The 19187-nt window shown below is 38.2% G+C and overlaps 3 protein-coding genes across 3 annotated transcripts in view; 2 read left to right on the top strand and 1 right to left on the bottom strand.

Annotated features, from left to right (window-relative positions):
* Positions 1 to 19187, top strand: part of LOC110863277 — a 72439-nt gene that overhangs the window by 6125 nt on the left and 47127 nt on the right. The window contains exon 2 of the mRNA XM_022112541.2: positions 12034 to 12326. The gene's annotated coding sequence lies outside the window, so the exon portion shown is untranslated. The remainder of the gene's footprint in view (positions 1 to 12033; positions 12327 to 19187) is intronic.
* LOC110844762 (putative nuclease HARBI1) lies at positions 7768 to 9104 on the top strand. The gene is made up of 4 exons (XM_022091047.2): positions 7768 to 8286; positions 8354 to 8670; positions 8728 to 8879; positions 8944 to 9104. The coding sequence occupies exons 1-4, from the start codon at positions 7800 to 7802 to the stop codon at positions 9074 to 9076; spliced, it is 1089 nt and encodes a 362-aa protein (XP_021946739.1). The 5' UTR covers positions 7768 to 7799; the 3' UTR covers positions 9077 to 9104.
* Positions 9041 to 10067, bottom strand: LOC118433854. The gene is made up of 3 exons (XM_035846214.1): positions 9590 to 10067; positions 9428 to 9511; positions 9041 to 9338 (listed from the first exon to the last, which is right to left on the bottom strand). The coding sequence occupies exons 1-3, from the start codon at positions 9663 to 9665 to the stop codon at positions 9109 to 9111; spliced, it is 390 nt and encodes a 129-aa protein (XP_035702107.1). The 5' UTR covers positions 9666 to 10067; the 3' UTR covers positions 9041 to 9108.

The raw sequence follows: 19187 nt of genomic DNA, 5'->3' as shown, positions 1-19187 counted from the left end.
TGTTGATCCTTATGTACATACATTTTGTAAGACACTTTGTCAGTACGTGTTTGGCTTCACCTGACACGAGTTAAAAAGTGTGATTAAACTTGTGAGAGATCCAACAGCGAGAGAAACATAACTCATCCTTTGCTTTCTCACAACAACATCGTCTTTCCTTGCACTTCAGCCTTGCCAATTATCACATCAATAGAATTAATGGAAGAGTTATGTGAATTTGCAAACAAATCTTTAAAAAATAATTCAATGAGTTGCTCATGTGTGCACATAACATGTCATAACAAACAACTAACGTATCCGATGTATAATTACCATAATTTATTTCACGTGGATTCCACCCAGTTCGTGGAAATAGGGACGACGACGAGATTTGCAACAAAGAGAAGCCAGCAAACAAATGTATAATTTTCTATGAAACACGCCCCGCAGATTGAAAAGTTGCACGGATTCTCATGCAAGTTTTGAAAAGAAGAAAGTTTTAATTAATAAAACGAACCGGCATAAAAGCCGGGCTTACAATGAGCAGGAGCAAAAAAACACTAATTAATGTTTCGTGGAAGTGGAATTAAAATGTGTAATATGATCCATGGACGAATAAATCTTTCACCATTCATTTTTTATGACGATGAGGAGTGAGAGTCGGCAACTGCTTCATCTCATTAGACCGAGGATGAACGCAACTATTATTTGCTACGAACATTGCGTTGTCTTTGTACGTTGGCGCAAACCACGGCGTTCATTACTAAATGAGAGAGATGGGAAATGGATCATGTTGTGAGATCGAATGTGTGTGTGTGTGGGTCTGACTGGTGGAGATAGCTCATTAGAAAACTCTGATTTTCATGGATTTCTTTCTTGTTTCTTTCATAATCCTGTTCGACTACCACACTCACGAAATGTTTGCCCCTTTCAGTTGCAGATGAGAAGTTTGACAGTCGGAATTGGCCAGTCATTTCTATTTTCAAAGAAAATATTTATTCGGGAGTCAGAGAAGAGTTTTTTTTACTCCATTTACATACGTACCACAACCCCGTTTCCACTTTATGTAACACGCCACTTTGAATCACTTTCTGCTTTAATCACTCTCACCCTTCAGTGGAACATGTATCCTTAACACTTTCCATATGCTGAGATCATTCCTCTTCTCATAACAGAACGGAATCCTCTGGATGGAAGCTGCAAAAAATTACACCATTTCATTTTTCACTTCTCCTGCACACCTTATTCTTGTTGTGCACTTCTGTTTCACTTTTTGACGGTTATGAGAGCATAAAACAGTCACATATGCATGATAATTCACACACATATGCGCATTTTCCTGTCAACCGAGTGGTGGGTTCTTCAAGGCAGGTTATAATTGTGTATTAGTACGTAAAATCTGTGATTTGCATAACATTAGGCGTATTACATACAAGGAAAGAAAAGGCGTTGAAAAATCTCATAGTTTAATGTGTGTACTGTCCATTCCGTTGTTTCAGCCGATGGTGGTGATATGTACATAGCATGAACAGACCTGAGTCAGAAGGGTTGAAAATGTGAACCAAATGCCTTTCATCTAGCAGTTTGAACCTTTATGAGTGATCAAAATGTTTGTGAAATGTAATCATAAAATGTATTGCTTAGATTTTATGTATTAGTATTTAGTAGAATATGCATATGTCAGAGCTAACATCATGTTTCTAATGAATTACGCTGAGAACGACATTTTTGCAAATCTTTCAGTATAAAATAGTGGAAGAGTTAATTCAAAGCTGTTCAGAAAACTATGTAAAGATTGATTAAAAAGAACAATGGGATGCAAGAAGGGGTCAGATTATATTTTAGATGTGAAGCTCACCAAACGAAACCGCTAACAAACGTGGGCTCACAGTTCACATTAGCATTAATCGCTATCAGTTATCAAGTTTGTGTCCACGGTGCGTATGTTCATGAAGATTTATTTCTCGTACAGGTGACCACACACACATGTTGAAAGAAGGTGGAGAGGGCCTTCTAATTTATATGAATGTTTGTGAACCAGTCGAGCAGATGATACGAAACAAAGGCCCCTTGGCTAGTTGATAATGCACATATTTATATTTAGTTCGGGGTGTAGCTTGAATTTTGAAACCCAACCTTGCTGTGTTACTGATTGATTACTAAAAGAATATTACACATAGTCTGAGTCCTGGCACTGGTGGGGTGAGAATAATGCGACAAAGCAGTTAATGTCTCTTATTGCGCATCCGAAATCAATAAGCAGGTTCTCATCACCGTGCATGCCGTTGAGTGGTAACGAATTTCTGTATATGCAGCTAAGCAGATTCCAACGAGCGCTGCATTAAAAATTGAATAGTTTTAATTTGGAGAGACACGGGAAGAATGTGGTCCAGAACTCTTACGAGACGAGGCTCAAGTAGTTGGAGTCTTCAAGCAGGTCCCTTATCGCGTATAAATATCTGAAGAGGGAAATAATAATAATAATGTGATGGGGTTGCCTGCGTGGAGACTGCCCATATTTGGAGTGAAGGATAGATGGGCTCACTCGTGTGGATGTAATGCACCTGGGACTTGGGCTGGACAAGAAATGAAATATCAAAGAGTAATAAGACGACTTATGGAGACTTAACCAACATTCGTCTCGGGTTATTTACTACTCCAACATCTCCAATTTGCACGTTTTATTTCCTTTAATACATCCAAAGTAATTAATCATTGAATGGAATTGTAAACCTTTTGAGATTTGGTCGCAGGAATTAAGGTTTGTTGTTATTAATGCTATTTATGTAGCAACCGTCTTTACCCTGCTCAATGGATTCCCATTATTTATAATGCAGTACGTATGTGTAACTGATTGGGGGAGGAGGGATAATTGCATGCAACCTGAGAACCGGCTCCGTTTTATTAGCTCAATCAAGTCAATTCGTCCACTCGTTTCCTTCTAAAAATGAACACTGCATGGAAGGGGTTTAATTGAATCGTGTCTCCGGTTCGTATACCTGCTGCACTTTAGTTTACCTTGCTTATTGAGCCATTAATTTAGGACGTAAAAAAGCAAATTGCATCGGACATGGCTGATTAATTAAACAAATTGACGATAAAATGGTAAACCCATCTCCACATGCAAACTAAAAAAATATTACAACACGTTTTTTACAGTTATTTACTGTTAATTAGTGGAGTTAAATGTTTACATCGTAATGACTGGTTTAACGGCGGTGGTGTGTATTAAGTGCTTCACGTACATACTATCAGATTAGGATAAAGTTAAATTGTATGTACTGTTGACTGGAGGAAAGGTAGGCTGGGACCTGTAATTGGGAACTACGTACTCGATACATCCACTCCACCACCACTCCTTCTTCTCTTTAGTTACTTTCTCTGGAAAGAATGATTGGGACAATTTTCCATGATTTATACAATGCTTTCTCAGGCCGTATTATTATTTCCTTTGGGACTTCCGAAATGCTGGATATAAATCTTGCTGCTGAGCTTAATGGTGGGCTCACAAAGGAAGTTTAAATTTATGCTGCAGAGACAGGGCTCCATTCTACTCAGCACGAGCAGTATACGTAAGTATAAGTACGCACATATATCCAAGTGTCCACTTTTCCTCGTTGACGATAACTACCAGATCTCCTTGTCTCGCAAATAGGTATTGAGCGAAAGAAAAGAAATGTTGGTCAGGAGCAGGAATACGATTAGACTTGTTAGATTGGCAGAAAGTGCAGTTATCCGGATATTGAAATCCGTGAAAAACTACTGCGCCCACTGTTCCAGTTGAGCAACAACGAAATAAAGTGATTACCAGCAAAGGGATAAAAACAATATTGCATTAATCAAAAAGTTTTCTTCTTTTGAGGTGAAAATAAACTTGGGCAAGAAGTGATTAGCTCACAAGTTCAATAAAAGTGGACGTTTATGAATCAAGGAGATTAAAAGGACTGTGTCCAGACTCAGCTGGCTCAGCAGTTTGGGAGAAACTTTAGAAAATCCAAGCAACAGTCTGCACCTTGTCCACGGAGAAAAACATCTCGGGCTTAGTTCGAGATGGAGATTAGTTGGGAGTCGTATTTGCGGTGGTTGGTTGGTAAGAAATTTCTACGGAGAAGGAGAAATGACTGCCACGTTTGCTTTCTCTTTGTCAGAATTTCCAAGTTGGGAAGTAATCTGCTCTCCCCTCATTTTTCCTCATTCAAAGCTCTCTGCTCCCCAGAAGCCCACTTTCTCTCTCCAATCGAACGTCGAATATCTTGCCACCCAGATTTCTGCTGGGATGTAACCAGGTGCGTCTGCCTTTCACTCCTGCTGCCACCATCACCCTCGCTTTCTTCGTGTCCACCTCTCCTCTCTTGTGTCATGTCATTCACATCCACTCCCTGTCCAGCCCCACTTTCCTTTCACAACCACATCCACGTATTGTTCGGACTTCGATGGTGGAAAGTTTTATTTTCGGTGAAATATATTTTATACAGAGAAATTGTATAATAATATATCCGGAAAATTATGTATGTGTTCACGAGAAAGCTGGCATGAACGAGCTCCATTACGTGTACGTCCATTTGCATCAGAACATCATAACGCAGAGGGTGGCAGAGTTTTTGTTGCCTTTCTTCAATCTTCCCTCAATTTGGATTTAACTACCCGTGGACTGGCTGGTTGGCTGAATTTGGAGAAAGGTGAACGAGCCAGTTAGGGGGACAAGTAGTGCATGTATTGGATTCCAATTTTTCCACGTCTGTCACGTGCAATGTCCATTAGCGAGTGGATTGGTTCGAGGGCATAGCAAATTGTATTATTATTGGCTCCCGTTCGGAGTTATCAAAAGAACTTGGTTTCTTTTATGATCATTGTGTACCTTTTTTAACCCCGCTGCACATGAGGGTGGGCAGAGGAAGGAGGGAAACCGTATTGCGGAACTCATTATTTTTTCAAAATATTTTCATTACGAGCACTTTAGACATTCACTCGGAGTAGGAATCTTACTCAAAATTCAGTAATTAGTTTTTCAGTTTGTAATTTAAAATATAATGGAATATAAATTGGGAATCCAATGAATTTTTCAAGTTTGAAGCGAGGCCATTTATAGAATTACTTGTTAAGTCTCTAGTAGGACTAGGTTAGAACATGAATTTAGAAAAGACTAGTTACACTTAGCACCTTGGTGGTCGTCTTGGCACAATTTGCAGAAATTTGAAAGAGTGAAAGCCTGTTGTGGTGGAATGAAGTCCTCTTGCACTGCATTTGCGAGTTAGTAAAAGGGGAAGTTGACCGCAGAATACGAGCCAAGCAATGACGAAAGAATCAGAATATGCAAAAAGTCACTCTCACTAATCGCCATCTTTCCAGACGCTACAAATCGTAATTCAATCCTACACGGGGACAATATACGAAACTATTTATTAGTCATACGCGACAACAGATGACGAATACATGCGTTTCCATTTCTTTAGTTTCTCTTTGTATCGTGTCTCATTATTCTCGCTCACTTTTCTCCCTTTCTTTTTTTCCTCTCTTTTCTCCACCAACTCCATTCAGCAGAGTTCTTACACTTATTGCTTTCTCCTTCGATAAAAAATGCTTCAGCTCACTTATTACATACATTCGTCTGATGGCAGAAATAACGTATAGTGCACTTCTCAAGTTATAAAGATTTTGAGAGACTCCCTTGTCGTTTATTTTGATTGACGCATTTTTCACCCGTCACCATTTGGAAATATCTTTCCAATGGTAATTTTTACGGAATGACAATTTCTGTGAAGTAGTTGGGCTGGTTGATGCATAACATTTCATATTTCAAGGCAGACTTGTTTAATTTATTGCATTTTAAACTGATCTCCAATCATTATTTAATGTCATTAATTTGAAATTTAGGGATGACATTGAATATCAAGTAGGTATATCTTAGGGGATTTGTAGCCACGAAACGAACAGAGCGAAATTTTTATCTTGGAATAGACTTATCAAAACCAAATTGGAATAACGATTGTCGTCAACTCGAGCAGTTTACAACTGACAGCGAGAAGCAATCCAGCACGTATTCGATAATACGTGGGAGAGCGTGGTTGCGCTTCTTGGGTTCCCCTCCTCCCTTCTGTGGTCCGATATATATATATTAATAACATGAAAACATCAATATTCCTCCCACGTTGCTCTCCCATCTCAACCTAAGCAAGACAAACTGTGCATCTCAGAGATCATGCAAAAACTAGACTGACTGGAAGGAGATAGAGTCTGAATGCTGCCGAAATAAAATATTAATCACTCCATGATTGTATTTGACGACGGAGAATACATAATCATTCCAATATGGCGGATACATACTTTCTTTAACTCACTTTCACACACACTAATCTATGCACATCCTCCATCGTTAAGGCGGAATAGCATGCTGGCTTATGCGGTTTTTTTTGTTTGAATTGTTGTGTCTCAACTTTCCCTTCCTCCATGTATTCAAATGGCGATTTTGAAAAATGTTCACCGCCTTTCGTTTTTAACAATATGAAGATATTAATGCACCTAAAAATCGGTAATTTTTAGGCTTACATAGTTAGGAGATAAAAATTTTGATTTTTTTCTTCAACAAGAAGATAAATATAAAATAGATGAAAAATAATCAATAAAATTTAAATTTGAGGAAGCTTCGTCGGAATACATGGGTGTGGTTTTAAAGCAGTTTATTCAAGCTTTCGATGCTGAACTCGCATCATCATCAGGAAATCAGGACTTTTATATAAATATTTAAATATTTCCTCATTGAAGAAAGGAAGGGAAAGTTGAGACACAACAATTCAAACAAAAAACACGTGATACAATGCCACGTTAAAGTGACATTAAGATAGATTGCAGGAGAATTTTTTTATTTCTTTGTTTAATATGACTCTACAGACTGACGAATTTGATTATCAGGTAGAGTTTAATTGGGTGTTCAATGGTTGCAACCATGTCGTTTGGATTCCAAACCTTGAGGTGAACTCTGACTTCTTTTTATTATTTTTGTGAGCAGCCAAAAGTATGTTTTTTAGAATAACATTTTTTGACATGGCGGTAATTGTTATTGATTCTTCTCTGTCTGTAACAACATGAATTTCATTTCTATCTACGAGGTACAATGTTTTCCAGCCTCTCATCGTCGCACCTTGCCGATGGCAACATAGTTTTTTTTTAACTGGCATGTTCGTCATTTCGTTTATAAACACCATAGCTTCTGTCGGTTCCTGTGAAATAGTGTCGGGCACTTAAGTTTTAGTAGTAATCGAGTTAGTTGGCAATGTGCATTGACAAAAAAATCACAATTTTTCTAGTTTATTCTATTATTTCCTCTGTATGTATAGTGCCTTTCTTGCATAGTATTTTTTATTCAAGTTGGCGAAACGAAAATATGAGTGGTTGCTGGATGATAGAATGCAAACCATTCTTTCGTACATTAACTGCAGTATTAATAATGAGAGTTCAGCGTGACTTGACCTTGACCCGCGGGTCATTTCGTATAAATAATGAAAAATTTTGAACCATGAACCTTGGTTATATTGAACCTCGGTCAAAAATCATCTGAACCCGGGTTACTTTTTATTTTCATATAAATAATGAAAAAAGTGAGCGAGGTCACAATAAACCGGTTCACTTTTTGCAACCCAGGTCAAGAGCAGGTTCAAAAAATTGTTACCTTGATAGAATTTGCCAAAAAATACCAAAATTAACCAAATTTTAAACATTGTCGAACTCGTCGCGTATTTACAAACGATCCAGGTAAATGTTTTTTATGCATGATGAAAATTGAAAAAAAATCGCATTTTAATTGGATTACTAAACTTTGATAGATGGATAGGAGAATTGGAACTGCTTTTGACCGGCTTCGGATCTTGGAGAGAAGGATTGGACGACGACGTCGAATAGCCCTGATCCCCCACACGCGTCTTCGAGATCGATCAGATCCGATGGAATGCTTTGACGCAGTTCAATTTAAAACAAGGTTTCATATTTTTAAGGACACTGCGTTATATATTGTCGACTTGATCAAAGGTGATCTTTGCGCCCCTTTGAGGAGAGGGACGCACATCCCACCACACATTCAATTTTTGATTGTGCAACGATTTTTTTGTGACGGATCCTTCCAACTAACCACCGGTGACAACTACAAGGTCTCTCAGCCTACAGTGTCAAATTTAGTAAAAAGAGTTTCGACTGCTATTGCCAAACTGAGGAAAAAATTCATCAAATACCCTACATTTGCCGAGGCTCCAGTGGTGAGAACTGCGATGTACAATATCGCAAATGATGCAAACTCGGGGACAAGAGGTTTTCCAGGTATAAAATTGACTGTGATGTATGCCAAGGACCACGAAATATATTTTAATCTAAAAATTATGTATAGGAGTTGTTGGAGCAATAGATGGGACCCACATCCCCATTTTATCACCAGGAGGAGAGGATGCCGAACTATTTCGCAACCGGAAACGAGTTTTTTCTGTGAATGTTCAAGCGGTTTGTGACCATCAGATGATTTTCACGAATCTTGTGGCTCGATGGTACGGATCCGCTCACGATTCTCGTATATTTGAGAATTCGAAATTGTGTCAGGATTTGGAAAATGGTACAGTACCAGGAATATTGCTTGGTGATGCGGGGTACGGTTGCAAGCCTTATCTAATGCCCCCATTACTCCGACCTACAACAGTTCCCGAGAAACGAGTATGTGTAATTAAGAATGATTACACGTTAATTTATGTAACATCAATATTATTTTAGTACAATCGAGCCCAAATTAAAACAAGAAATCTAATTGAGCGTGCGTTTGGAATATGGAAAAGAAAATTTCCCTGCCTAAAGTTTATGCGGCTTAAAATGAAGACAGTACTAATTGTAATTGTCGCAACGGCAGTAATGCATAACATCTCTAGGTAGGATAAATGATAAATAATCAAATTTGCTCATTATGCAATTTAATAATGATTTTTTATTCAGACGACGCAACGATATTTTTGACGAGGACAATTTCGATGAGGAAGATCAGCATGCTCCGGATGGAAATATTGAGGCTGGACGTAATGGTAGAATTAAGTTGAGAGAAATTATTACTACGCACTTTACTTATTAGATACATACAAACCAATCAGTTCAACGACAATGTTAATTAATATTTCCGAGCTCTTCCCGAGATTCACTAATTTTTGCATGCAATAACTGTAATTTTAGTTTGTTAGCCTCCTCCAAATGTTTCGTTTCAGCTTCTGCCTTTGTTTTTAAAATGATAGCCGTTTCTAACTCCGTCGCTAAAATTTTCATTCTCATACGATGCTCTTCATATTCCATGTCCGTAAGCGATGAACGAGCATCCTTTTGCTTCCGAGATTCTTGCTCTGAAATTAACAAATAATTATAAGAAGTTTTATTAAATTATTCGCTAAAAAGTGTTAAATAAAATTGAACAAATTAAATAATTATTTACCCAATGATTTAATTTTTTTCTTTGGAGGTGACGCAATAATTTTCTCGTGTTCCGGTAAATCAATAGTTTCAACCTCGTCGACAACTGACGAAAAACGAGTTCATAATATTAAAAATTTATTACATAAAATAATTTTCAAATTCGGGCAGTTAGGTCACGTACCAATCTCAGCATCATCATCGAACAAGTTTTCCAACGACTTCATCTGGCCTGGAATGATTCCCATAACTCGATCCATCTCCACGTTCAGCTTATTCTTCCCCTTTCCCCCACCCGTCTGGATAATACATCTTTTGTTGTTTGCAACCTAAGATGATCAGAAATATACATATTTTTTATGATAGATTACAATTTTCGTGCACACAATTCTTTACCTGTTTTTTAGCTCTCTTTTTGCAATTCGACCACCAGGTTTTTAGCTGTTCTTCAGTCCGGTATGTAGTACCAGGCGAGCTGCAGAAACGATCTGCTACACTCCTCCATGCTTTTGATTTTTTTGAAGTAGTTCCAAAATCGGTCCTCTTATCCTCTAATATTAATTTAAACTCAGCGACAAGATCGAGTAGCACTTGTTTTTCGGGTTCACTCATTGCGGGGGCTTTTCCACCCCCACAATCTGAGTCGCCTTTACTATCACTGATAACTTCCATATTAAAAAAAATTAAAGATTTAATTAAATGAAATGTGAAAAAATGAAATCAGCAGGAACTTACATTTGTTGCGGATTGATGCAAAATTCACTATAGAAAATATAATTTGATACAATTTTCGCGGACGAACCGTGATCTCGGGTTACGTGATCCAGTTCAAGTAACCCCGAGGTCACGTTCACATTATTTATACGAACGTGAACTTGAACCACTGGTCAAGGTCAAGGTCAGTTGAAGTAACCTCGGTTCACGGGTTACATTTGAACTCTCATTATTAATACTGCAGTAAAAGTTTGCTTGATTCACCTCGGTTCAATTTCGAAAAGTTTTATTCCAGTGGTTTTCATATCTTGAAGTACGAAGTTTGTGAAGGAAATGACGAGAATGAGAATTTGGAATATCGGATGCGAGAAGAAAAACAATTCGACGCTGGTCGAAAAGTTTTATTATTAATAAACTTCAGTGCACCCATCCTCAACTTACTTATTTTATGCACAAGCAGTGCTTCGGGAATACACAGACCAATCATTTCAGCTCCTCGGTACAACACCCAGGTATATTTTCTTCAGATATGCATGTCATTCCTTATGTAGCAGCGGACAAGTGTACAAAATTTGAGCCATTTTTATCATTGCATTTTGTCTAAAACTCTTTATGTTGATGTCAATGACGCTTTCGAATTTGTTATTGTCTCGATTACTATTCTTCATTGGTTGCTCCATGTCTTGCAACATTTCCGTTGGAGATCATGTCAACCTTATTTTTCTCGGCTTACAGTAAAGTCTAAAAACTTTTGTTCTTTTTAATAAGTTTGACAAGTGATGGGAAAGAATTTATTTTAGGATTCCTGCACAAAGGAATCCGTGAGTGTGACATGAGTTGCAGCCAATAATTTCTTAACAAAATGAACCATCTTCTATTATCGACTCCTCTCTTTACGTTGGCAAAATGCCACATATCGTTTCCTGAAAAAACTGAGATGTCTCAAAGACGACAGAGATCCTCATGAATGGGGATGATTCAATGGATAATCAATTACCAAGGACTAACAAATCGGATGGATTACATAATATTGTAATATTACACAAAAGGCACACAATATCTGGTCGCCTACATAATCTTAAGCACTTTAATTTCTGAAAACACATCTCTTTAATTAAGCAGAGTTAGGAACTAGTTTGGAGAATGCTTGAAATGTGCTCGCAGTTGTTCTTAATAATCGGCAACTCTGGTCAACACGCATTCCAGTCTCTCAATCTGAAATCCCCTCTCTGCAGATGACGACGGCAATTTATCCCTTCCAAATATGGAGTTCTACTGAAAACACCCTATTTACATGCACCATCGGGTATCCTATGCATGCCAGGCTATTACTGTACTTCATAATATCAGTATGCATACCAACCAACCAACCAACACTGCACTGGTTGAAATGAAGTTTTTGTACCAATTGTACCGACGATGACTACCTGATGTTACTGAACTTTATGTAGAAAGAAAATTAGTTTTTTGCCCATAAGGGCCATTATGTGTTCGCCATTGAGCCCATTACTGATGAGCCATTATTATTGCATAGTAGCCCCAAAGCTGAACTATTGCACTTACTCCTTCAAGAAAGACGGAGGAGGAGGAGAAGGACGAGGATGAGTAAAGGAGTCCTTTTCACGAGTTAAACAGATCGTATAAGGCTGACACTAAAAACACTAAAACACTAAAAACACACGATTGTTCGTTGATCGCCACAAAGTTGTTGGCATTGGTTCACTCGCTCGTCCCATGATTTCTTCATTATTGAAGGATGTCCGCAGAAAATTACAAAAGAATTGAATCTTAATGAAGAGTGATAACAGAGTGTTCGTGGAGAAAACTATGAAGTCATCCATCTAAAATGATGCTGATGGGCGATGAAAAGCAACAAAAGTTTTAATTCAAATCTTCTCGTGTTTTTGTTTCCAGATCCGACTGTGCATACAACGACAGCATCACTGCTAACCAACTACCAGTCGTGGAGCATATTTCCATCCCATCGCAAGTCCATTACCAACACTTTTAACTCCATTTGCTGACTGCCTGTCTGTCATTCGTTGAAAGTTAAAGGATTCATTTGTTGAATATTCTCATTCCTAAGAAAGCAATTAACTGTTTTGAACAGCCCCACCTGCTCTGTAATCGGACGGTTACGCTGTACGCTCCAGGAGAAAAAAGTCCTACTCATCGTGACATCATCGGAGAAAAAATCTAGGAAAAAGGTAATCATTATTATTATTACTCTCTACGCATGCACACCATCAGAACTGAGATAAGTTATCCAAAGGTTTGATGACGAGAGTTGTGGACGTTGTAAATGTAAACTTGCAAAATCTCATTTGCATTTACGCTTATTTTCACTGCCTAAATCAGAGTGAGCACTATTCCCCATCGTTTTATTACAATGATCAAATTGAAGATGAGATGAGATGGAATGAAAAAAATGCATGGAAGTTCAAGTGACGGAATTTCAGAAAAGTGCATCAGCCATCGTTTACCCTCAGCCTTAAAGGGGAAATGTCATAAAGTGGTACAAAATCTAATCTTTCTCGTGGAAAATCCAATTATTGCATTACAAGTAGACTGTGCTGGCACAATTCAATTAAATGGGACGGAATTGAGACATTGCATCCTGTTCATTTGACGAGGAGAGTGTGATATAAAAGCCCTTCCCTTGCTGCACACTCATTATTGGGTGAAATTGAATTTGGGTTAAAATCGCTCGACGGAAGTACGACGGCATCATGGCTGTGCACCTCCCTAATCATAACATAACTGGGAAGTAGCGGACAACGGAGGGGCTGAAAGCAAGGTAGCAGGAAAACCAAAAGTCAGAAAAGTGAAAGGAAGTCAAGTGAAGTCACTCAGCATGACTTTTAATTAAAGTTGACAGTATCGTTTAATCTTCCCACGTCGTAGTGACAGCAAAAAGGGAGACCCTCCAGGGAACACTCGATTCCTCCAACTAAAACCAAACACTGGAATTGAATTAGATTCATATGTATATGCCCAACGACATGCATGGAAAGGTATGTGCATCCCATCGTCATCGGAGTGAAAGAAACCGGGGAAGCTTTTTCATATCGCACCCACCTTTTACATACATAAACATGGGCAACTGCATTAACAAGCTCGACATGTCACAATCATCTCCATCCTTGTTTTTCACCTGTTAATAAAAATATATGTAGGTGAACATCCCATTTCTTTAACTCCAATTTTTGTCTGGAACTTATGGTGACTGTAAAAACTACAAAAAAGTCGTCACCATAATAAGGAGGACAACTGACTGACAGACTCACAAATTTTGATGCTTGCCTTACAGCTACATAGTGAGTGTAAGGAACGTGAAGTAGGGTTTTACTCCAAACCCTCATTAGCGCCCCGCTACCCCCCGTCAAAGTGGCGAAAAGCACAAAAAATAACCTGCTTAAAAAATTGAGCGTAATGATTAATGATACGATAAAACAACTACATATTTAGGATAACGCAAATACGAAAATTATAAAAATCAGAGCAAATTTTATTTTTTGTTAATTTTTTATGCGAGCAATTTAGCATGGGGTTCCTCTTTGAGGGGTGTGGTGGGCGAACATGGAATAAAATCCTCCGTTACTTTTCATACACTCACCTTGTATACAAAAAATCTGTGAGTGTGTCAGTCACAAGTTCTCCTAAACTAAAGTGCTGGGTGAGGGAGGAGGGTTGATTAAGTTTCAACATTTCCTCCTCGCTTGCAAGAAAGCACTTGAAATGTTTTTATTTGATTAAGTACTTACTTCCCTTTGGCTCCCCGTGGAATAGATGCGCAGGACAGGTTCAAAATATTGTATGACTTATTGACAGTCAAGCAATAAATAAGTTGATGCATAATACTCTTCATTCTATACTGTCTACTTGTTTATTAATACCTTAAGTACAACTATTAATAATATCTAAGTAATTGTCTATGAAATCAAATGAAAGGTATTCATTTGTTACAAACCGGCTTGTTTGTTGTATTTTAAGTTCTAACTTTTCAGACATTGTGATTTATCGTTTGTCCCAACAAAGTTTTACATGGTTGCATAACATTGAACTGAATCATCAAGTAAATATGCCAAGACGTTTATCATGACATAATAAAATAATGATTAAAAAGTACAAAAGGCGTTAGGACATGGTTTTGACGAATTCGCGGGTGAATATCTCTGGCGAGGAGTTGAATTTTGAACTGATTTTTGGTCAGTTGCAAGATAATACTCTCAAAAAGATATATTTAAAATTTTAGGCCGATAGCTTTATAAATGCCCCCTCCAGTGCCCCCAGAGTTGGAAGGAGCCAAAAAAACACTTTCCAAACTGAATTACTCATATAGCATGATAACCTAAGAGGTCAGAGATGAATAATTGTTAATATTACAACCCTAGATAATCATTACATGAAATAATAAAAGAATCCACAATGAATTACATAACGTTAGGCCTCCATCGTCGCTGATACTTTTCCATGAAAAGTGATCAATCGGACCGTGCACCGGGAAATTGACCTGCTGACCTTGAAAACGGACCGACTGGGTCAAATGAAGATTGAGGGCAAAGCTCAAAGTGTCCTAAGTAATATTAAATTAAGCAGTGAAGATTTTGGGTAAACAGTTTTGAAGAAGGACCCTAGCTAATCAGCTGACGGGGAATCATAAAAAACTCGTGAACTAATTTGGGAAATTAATGGTCAAATTTTGTTGGAAACAAATTTTAATAACTTTTTTGTGTCTCCTGCTGAAGAACTATTTTACCTACAAGGTACAAGTGACAAAATAATAAAATTACTGTGTTTTGATTAGTTAAAAAAAATTTAAAGTTCCGCTTCAATTTTGAGGAGAACTTTTGTAAAAAATTTATAGGGTTTGATGGAATCCCATTTCCTGGGGTGTAACCACTTATCAGAATTTTATCAAAAGTACTTACAGTGCAATATACTATATGTACCTTGGATAAAAACCACGTTAGGGATTTTTAGCATCAAAGTCCTAAAATGTGGGGGCCTTAAAAGTCGAGGAGATGCGTTCACGAGAGCATTCCATTAGGACAAGTAGGAAGCTAGACTACAAAAGGGACTTAAAAGATAAGCATGATACAAAAGTGGTTTTATATAGTGAAAAGCATGCTAAGTCCCTTGATAATAGTCGCAAAGACGATTTTTGCACCAGGACCTCAGAAAACAATATTTTGTTCAACGCCATTTTATAAGAACACTGGTTTGGAAAACTAAAAAAGGACACCTCTCCAAATTTAACCTTGCCTCATTTCGTAGAGTACACAAAATCGGGAGCCAGATATGCTTACCTATAGTTTGAGACATGGGCTTTCACATAAAAAATGTTAGAAATCTCTACAACTAAAAACCATCCCGCAATTAAAGTATGAATTCGTCAAAACCATGTCCTAACGCCTTTTGTACTTGTGGATAATTTCGCTGCATGGTTGAATATGGACATGCATATTGAAAAATAAGAGTGAATGCTGCAATCTAAAGACGCAATAAAATTGATAAATGAATAAATTTAGACAAACTGATGGTGCATGGCGACGGGGTATTACCGAATGACTGATCTCAATCAATCAAAAAGTCGTCGTCTCAGATTTCGATGCTACGCAGTGCAAAAAAAAACTCCAAATGTTTATCATCACTTTTGATGCGTGACTAATCATTCCTTCGATTGTGGCAAGATTTATGAATGTGTGATGCAATGTGTGAATCAAACAAGCTGGCCAATGTGCGATGAATAAGGAGAAGGACTGCCAATTGGAACTTGTATTTACTTCTACGTATTTGCTTCCACAGCAGAATAATCATGGGATAAAAATGTAATTTAAAAATAGATAGTTGGGATTTTCTTGTCAGCAAGGTTTGATTTTTTGAGTGATGGGCACTGGCAGCTGGGTTTTGCATTTCCTACTCTCCATATATTTCCGGATAACTGATTGGGATTTTGGGACATTGATTCGTTGATATGACGGAATTTACCACGGTTTTATAACCATTTGGTTTCTGTTCCCCCAAGTTTAAAGACTCGAGAAACTTGAGAAGGGACGGCATGGGGCCAATCCTCCACTTGTGGTACAGTCAGCAGTTGGCGATCGATATTATTTCATCACTACCAACTATACGCCAGGATGGGACTTGCTTGTACATATCTTGGACTTTTTTTTACTGCAACTGTGTGCCGAACAATGGAAATGCTTTTAAAAATTAGAATAAAAATATACAAACATAAATGAAACAAGGCATGTTTATTTATCTTTCCTCGTCTAGACCACGTGTCAATAGAACAAACAACAAATTTAAATTAGAGAGCAATAAATAACTTGCGCAGGATAATGATACTTGAATCAATAGAAATATACATGATCTATGCAATAGATTGACACCTTTTACCCTCAAATTTGTGCAATTTACCCTGTAATGACTGAATACAGTTTACCCTTGTCTGTAATACAGTTTTACTTAAAAATACATTGCCGGGCATTAAAGGTAATGTCACATGTCACGAAGTAAAAATAAGTAGTGGTCATTTTCCCAAAATATATACGAGTAGTGTTGACAAGGCCTGGAATAAGTAGTCAGTGAGTAGCAGGAAAGGGGTGAGCCAACATGTACGATAAATTGACTTGTGTGAAAAAAGAACGCCTTTCACTTGTCTTGTTCTCCTTGTGCTCAGAATAAATTACTCCCTGCTTGTTATCAAATCCATCGGTTTATGCACTCCTTTCGTCCTTCCACCTCGTCCTTGCATATCTTACGACCAATCTGTAACTCTTGACCAAACACTTTATACCCCGATATTCGACCGCCTCTGGTTTGTCCTTCATTTGATTTGCTATATTTGACTTGCCAACTCCAGGATTTGTTGATTGAAGTGGAACTTTGGTCACACGATGGGAACTTTCTTCTCCTAAACTTGTTTGCTCAAACAAGTCGGCGAAAAAAATGATTTTTTTTCTCTCTCCATCCAAAGTTTCTGCGGTTAAGTTGACTTGGTAAATGAGGGGATGAAACGAATCAATTATCTCGTTCGTAAAAATGCCAACAGGAATTATTTTTTAACTGAACTATTAACAATTTTTCGTGAAGTTTTGTATTCATGTGCATTACATGCGTCACTTTGTTTATTTGTTTTACTCGATTTTTTTGACAAGCGATGTATTTATAACTCTCATGGATGTATGGGACTTGGAATATGTATTAACAAACCACAGAGGATATGGAATATGATAAACCAGGACGATTGTCGTGTGACGGGAAACGCTCGGACATTTCCTCCGGCATTACATATGTATCTGCTCTCTCTGGAGTAGGATGGCCCATCATTACGCCTAATGCCTTGTCACGAGTGAATGTTTGTATGTATCTCGCATGTCTTATCCATCCTCAAATTTGGATTTCTGTGGTCGATCGTACCATTTACTTACATGTATGTCTATTATTGCGACAACTGTTTGCAAGTCGTTGCTAGACTTGGACAGAATGGATCCGTGATTCGAATCATGTCACATCCTTTCCCTCATCTTCTACACAGAATTCTAGATTTCTCTCATGGATTCCCTCCAATTTTCAATCCTTGTTGTAACTCTGAGGCTGAATTTGAATGCAATTTCGTGTTTTGAATTCATCGTGGACAAGCGGTTGTTACATCTTTGGGAGTACAAAGGACATGTCAAATGAGGATAGAAAATTTTTCCGCCTAACGGTCACAGCCCTTCAATCCATCGAGTGTACAATACACATAGGAGTGTTGCATGCATATGTATGTATGTAGATAATGATGGTGAAATGAAACGAAACCCGGAATTTAGGGTGGTGGATTTACCTCAGAAACTCACGGTCTGCTTCGCAATGAAGAATAATGGGCTCTCGTCCCTAAAAAGATTCACTCCACCGACCGACCAAGTTGGGGTGAAAGCATCGGAGAAAACCACAACCATATCTCTGTTGCACTCACAGCGCACCACAGTCGAATGACAAAAGAGGGTCCGCCGCCGTGTAATCAAACGAGAGTTGTTGTTGTGGCGTACTTTGCGTATTCGGGTGGGATGCATACAAATATATGAAGTTAGTTTTATCAGCCTCGGCTAGATTAACAGTTGTGGGTTTCTCTCTTTCATCTCGTTGTTCATCTTCCATCTACTACCAGCAGATTTTTGTCTTCGAGTTGATTGCACTTTACATTAATCTAGAGAACTTTAGATCCTTGGTTTTATTAGGTGAATAATATGTAGTAATCAATGGCATAATACATTTATATTTCTTCATTGGGCACAAATTGGAATCCTTCTGGAACGGGTTTCTCCTGATTAGCACTAATTTCACCCTTCCTCCTCTGAAGTCCAAGTTGGTCGGATGATCACCCAAAATCCCTTGACACGAAGTCAAAACGAACCCAGACCAACCAGAGCCAGAGATCACTGAGATCAGTATTACAACAAATGTGCTGGACTAAACAAGCAAAGTACGTGTCTATTCTCGGCTATATTTTGTGGCAAGCAAATCCTCAGAGATCAATCTGTATTTGCTGCACCTAATTTATGTTGGGCTTGTTTCCGTGTGTTTTGTATGTGCCCAGCATTAAAGTAAACGCTCTCATGTGTGTTTCCCCTCCCCTTGCTTTCCGGCGATTATCAGTATTGCATATGTACGAGCGAAGGTGGTTAAGTTGACTTTGGTTCGGGCAGATGAGTGCAAGCAGCGAGCACTTAAAATAAAAACTGAATGATTTCCTCTCGTACAAAAATTGACCAACCAGCAACTGCATTGTGTTGAATTGAAATGGTTCATGTCTAGGATTTGAGGTTGGATGATGGTCGTTGATGGCGCATCTCAGTTCCTCTACGCACACGAAATTCTCCCTCAGCCTCTGTCTGACAACATCAATTATCGACCGGACATTTGAACGAGAGGGATTAAGGGAAATAAAATTGGAACGCAGGCTTCGTACGTGTGAGCTCCCTATCATTTGCTCTCGGTTTACGAAGGGTTCGTTGTTCGTGGACAAAATAATCATCGTCCTCAACAACTCTACAAAACAAGCGAGGACGGTTTGACTG

This window comes from Folsomia candida, unplaced genomic scaffold, assembly GCF_002217175.1.
Source record: "Folsomia candida strain VU population unplaced genomic scaffold, ASM221717v1 Fcan01_Sc001, whole genome shotgun sequence".
Taxonomy (NCBI): Eukaryota; Metazoa; Arthropoda; class Collembola; order Entomobryomorpha; family Isotomidae; genus Folsomia; species Folsomia candida.
The sequence above is the reverse complement of the archived record's forward strand: the minus strand, read 5'-3'. Positions and strand labels throughout refer to the sequence as shown.

Excerpts from the sequence above, each read along its gene's own strand:
- LOC110844762 (XM_022091047.2), top strand. The coding sequence starts at position 7,800 with ATGGATAGGAGAATTGGAACTGCTTTTGACCGGCTTCGGATCTTGGAG. Across the intron at positions 8,287-8,353 it reads GGGGACAAGAGGTTTTCCAG|GAGTTGTTGGAGCAATAGAT; the intron begins GTATAAAATTGA and ends AATTATGTATAG. Across the intron at positions 8,880-8,943 it reads GTAATGCATAACATCTCTAG|ACGACGCAACGATATTTTTG; the intron begins GTAGGATAAATG and ends TTTTTTATTCAG.
- LOC118433854 (XM_035846214.1), bottom strand. The coding sequence starts at position 9,665 with ATGGATCGAGTTATGGGAATCATTCCAGGCCAGATGAAGTCGTTGGAA. Across the intron at positions 9,512-9,589 it reads CGATGATGATGCTGAGATTG|TTGTCGACGAGGTTGAAACT; the intron begins GTACGTGACCTA and ends GTTTTTCGTCAG. Across the intron at positions 9,339-9,427 it reads GAAAAAAATTAAATCATTGG|AGCAAGAATCTCGGAAGCAA; the intron begins GTAAATAATTAT and ends TGTTAATTTCAG.